The sequence below is a fragment of the Fulmarus glacialis genome, unplaced genomic scaffold (assembly GCF_000690835.1).
Source record: "Fulmarus glacialis isolate BGI_N327 unplaced genomic scaffold, ASM69083v1 scaffold39461, whole genome shotgun sequence".
Taxonomy (NCBI): domain Eukaryota; kingdom Metazoa; phylum Chordata; class Aves; order Procellariiformes; family Procellariidae; genus Fulmarus; species Fulmarus glacialis.
In genome coordinates, this window is record NW_009195372.1 from 2508 (window position 1) to 6391 (window position 3884).

The following is a 3884-nucleotide window of genomic DNA, read 5'->3' on the forward strand; positions in this document are numbered from 1 at the left end:
ACTGATGGTTGATGGGGGATTTCTTGTCTCCTAAGATGACACCTGAATTTCACACCTGGCCTTAATTTTCATACTAGTACTGCATAGGTGTAAACTGGATAGAAAACAATGACACAGACCCAGTCTTGCTGGCGAAGAGGGGCAGCAGGGCTGGAACCTGTATGAGAAGCGAGGCAGAAAATTACCTTTAGAAGGCTGCTATATAATAAAGCTCAGATACGCCGTCATGGAGAATGTTTATTGCACCAAATAAGGTTTTATCTTGTCACTCTACATGATGATTAGAAATTGGACATCTTTCTTCCAACCCTATTCCCCCCCCACAACCCTTCAGAAGCTCTCCCTGTTCCATCCAAATCCATAGAGCCCGCCTGCACTTTGAGTGGGAAGGGAAAGAAGTTAGCAGACTCCTCATTGCTTCCTTTGCTGTCTTTAGTAGAAAAAAACAAAACAGAGGCAACAACCACAGCCCTGCTCTGCAGAGACTGGATTTGGGGGCCGGGGGAACCCTATTCCCCCCCCACAACCCTTCAGAAGCTCTCCCTGTTCCATCCAAATCCATAGAGCCCGCCTGCACTTTGAGTGGGAAGGGAAAGAAGTTAGCAGACTCCTCATTGCTTCCTTTGCTGTCTTTAGTAGAAAAAAACAAAACAGAGGCAACAACCACAGCCCTGCTCTGCAGAGACTGGATTTGGGGGCCGGGGGGAGCTGAAGACTGATGGGAGGGAGCAGCACCACGCTGTCCTAGGGTGTGCACACATGAAAATGCAAATACATCGATTGCACAGAGCTGTTTCACTCACTGAGTTTGGCTAGTACCCAATAAAGCACCTAATGATTAGTTCTTCAGCTTCGTATCTCATTTAGTTCAACCCCTTCTGGGGCTGGTTATGATTTCTTTAACAGTCTCAGGCACGTATCTGCTAGAGCACCAATTTGTTAACTTTCAGCCGCAGTAGGCTGGGCAAGGAGACTCTACCGCTCTCCCAGCTGCTTTTGTCATTCAGCACCATTCGTGTCAGCTCCTTCCCCACTCCCACAAGGATCTTCACCACCTGTTTCACCTGCAGGTTGAAACCAGGTGTTTCCAGGACAGGATGGATATGTCAGCCCTTTCAGCTTGGAGTTCGGGAGAGCCAAAAGAACCTGTTGCCCCAAGGAGCTACCGTGCCTTCCCCGCTGTACCTCCCCTGGGGGGGGTACAACACCCCCCCCCGGCACCCCCCGCTGCCCCTTCACATCAACACTGACGTTAAATCAAAGAGACATTAAAAAACACTGACTTCGTACATGATGAAGGGTCCTACACATCCCAGCCCCCTCCAGAAACACCCAGCTAATATGCAATCTGTCAGAAGATGACAACATGCTGAGCCAGCACCTAGGCCACAGCCCTCAAAACACAGTACACTTTTTGCCAGGCTTCTTCACGGGCGGTGGGCAGAGCACAGCCCGGATGGCTTCATCAAACACCGTCTTCAAGCCCCGCTGCGTCAGGGCAGAGCACTCGAGGTACTTTACCGACCCTAGGGGAAAGAGAGCTCCAGCTCAACCACTCCAGTCCTACCAGGACATACTGTCCCTCACCCCCTCCAAAATAGAAAGCTCAATGCCATGGAGATCTGCCAAAACATGAGACTCACCAATCTCCCGAGCCATAGCCAAACCTTGGGGATAGGTGATGGGGGCCAGTTTCTTATCACGTAACCTTTCAATGGTGTCCTTATCATCCCTCAAGTCCAGCTTGGTGCCCACCAGGATGATAGGTGTATTTGGGCAATGGTGTCGGACCTCAGGGTACCACTGAAACAGAGAGGCATGGTAAGAAAAGTAGCTATAGCAGTAGATGCAACCATGAGGATGCACTTACTATTAGGAACAAGGTTTTTACTACTATCTGACACGGTGGCAACACCTGAACAGGATACTTCTGCCTGCAGTTCTGAATACACTCTGCAGAAAGAGATTGATGCAGATGTAATAATGAAGGCACTCACACATGGAATCATGACAGACAGTGCCAGCCAACTCTGCACACAGTGCTTCCCTTAACTGCATTTTAGCTTCTAGGACATCCCTTATCTTCTTTAAGATGCAGATTCAAAAAGGCAAAAACGTTGCCAAAGAAGTCATGAATAAAAAGTAGACTGCTCTTAAAACCTGCAGACTGTGACCTTCAAAACATGACTGCTAGAAATTTTGGGCTTGTAGGTGTGGTGCTGGGTGGGGCAGGGGACTTCGCTGATTCCTCTCTTCCACTGTTTCACCCAGAAGGAGAATACTTTACCTTTGCTCTGACATTCTCAAAGGAGGCTGGACTCACAAGGGAGAAGCAGATCAAGAAAACATCCTGTGCGGAAACAAAAGGGTCAGCTGTGTAGAAAGAAACAGCTAGAGATAATGGAGGGAGGGTGGAGAGGGAGCCTCATAGAGGACAACCTCCTCTCACAAGTAAGGACTGTGGCTCTAAGAAATTTTTCCCCATTAAGGGTGCAAAACTAATTCAGAGAGGGAAGGAATGGACTTTGAGTGTATGACTTCATCTTCTTTTACAATACCGGGCTCTGCACGTTAAGAGCCTGTGGCCACAAATACCTTAACAGTGCTATGGGCTTCAGCCCTGGCAGGGGAGCCATGTAGGAATTGCTACAGCCAGGGAAACACCACTAGTGCAGCCCAACAGTGAGCTGCGCCACCGAGAGAGAATGGGAATATGGAACATGGCTCGGCTGCACAGCAGCCCCACACCATTCCTTTCACTTGAGCCTCCCTATGGCACACATAACTGTTCGAACACCATTACGAAGTAGGGACTAGAATAGGACAATCTCTTAGAAGAAATTCAGCTGTGATACTTCTTAAACAACCAGAATTATGGTTACAGCTGCAGGAACTTAGACTTTCCTCAAAGGAAAGAAGCCTGGCTGTCCTTGGGAGCCTCCCTGTCCCCAAGAGGGAGCAGTAAAGCCAGTCCAAGCTCAGGACTCACCGTCTGTGGATAGGAAAGAGGTCGCAGTCGGTCATAATCCTCTTGCCCTGCTGTATCCCAGAGGCCTAGGTTCACTGGCTTTCCATCTACCATGACATTGGCAGAATAGTTATCAAACCTGCCAAGGAAGAGTCCTCATCAGTAACAATCTTCTTGTGACCCACACATCTCTTTATACAAAATCCAAGGGGACAGTGAATCAGGAGAGGACGCTGCAACACAGTTCCAGTGGGGACACTCTGCCCTCCTCACATACACAGCCTTACCACCGGCACCCTCCTCGTGTGTGAAGTTCATAGTCTGATTTGGGACAGCGTCCTCACCTACAAAGACAACTTTTACAGACACGTGCATACAGAGCAAAAAGCAACTGAAGCCCAAGGCCATTACTCACACAGTGGGGATGTATTCTCCAGGAAAGGCATTCGTGGTGTAACTGATCAGCAAGCAGGTCTTCCCTACAGCTCTGCAGAGGATAAGAGTGACAAGCATAAAAAAGGGTACAGCAGGAAGCACTGTAAAACTCACCCTTTCCCCACCCAAAAAAGAGGTTAGGTAAAAAGTTATTATGTGAAAAAACAAACCTGTAGCAGGCGGGAATTCTCTAGCTGTCAGGGACCAGGCCTGAACTCAGAATATGCACCCTGCCTCAGCACTTACCTGACCCTGCTCTCTCCCACTCCTTTTCCCCACCCATTCAGCCTCAGCAAAACACCAGGCAAAATATTTTTGTTCCAGGAACCAAAAGAGAGGGAATAAATTAGGGTTCTGTGCTGGGCTCAACACATCTGTAATAATCTAGCAAAATGGGTAAACAGTGAGGTGAATGCAACACACAGGATTATTCGAGCTCCTCAGGTAGAGGAATTCGATGTCAATAAATACAAAAGGGAAA

General features: G+C 48.5%; 1 protein-coding gene across 1 annotated transcript; it reads right to left on the reverse strand.

The window, feature by feature from the left end:
* Positions 1 to 223: 223 nt before the first annotated feature.
* RAC3 (ras-related C3 botulinum toxin substrate 3 (rho family, small GTP binding protein Rac3)) lies at positions 224 to 3481 on the reverse strand. Its single transcript, XM_009588071.1, has 6 exons — positions 3384 to 3481; positions 2990 to 3107; positions 2288 to 2350; positions 1644 to 1803; positions 525 to 1526; positions 224 to 328 (listed from the first exon to the last, which is right to left on the reverse strand). The coding sequence occupies exons 1-5, from the start codon at positions 3479 to 3481 to the stop codon at positions 1396 to 1398; spliced, it is 570 nt and encodes a 189-aa protein (XP_009586366.1). The 3' UTR covers positions 224 to 328; positions 525 to 1395.
* Between the last annotated feature and the right edge of the window lie 403 nt (positions 3482 to 3884).

Excerpts from the sequence above, each read along its gene's own strand:
- RAC3 (XM_009588071.1), bottom strand. The coding sequence starts at position 3,481 with ATGCTTGTCACTCTTATCCTCTGCAGAGCTGTAGGGAAGACCTGCTTG. Across the intron at positions 3,108-3,383 it reads GGAGAATACATCCCCACTGT|GTTTGATAACTATTCTGCCA; the intron begins GTGAGTAATGGC and ends CTTCCTTGGCAG. Across the intron at positions 1,527-1,643 it reads GGCTATGGCTCGGGAGATTG|GGTCGGTAAAGTACCTCGAG; the intron begins GTGAGTCTCATG and ends TCTTTCCCCTAG.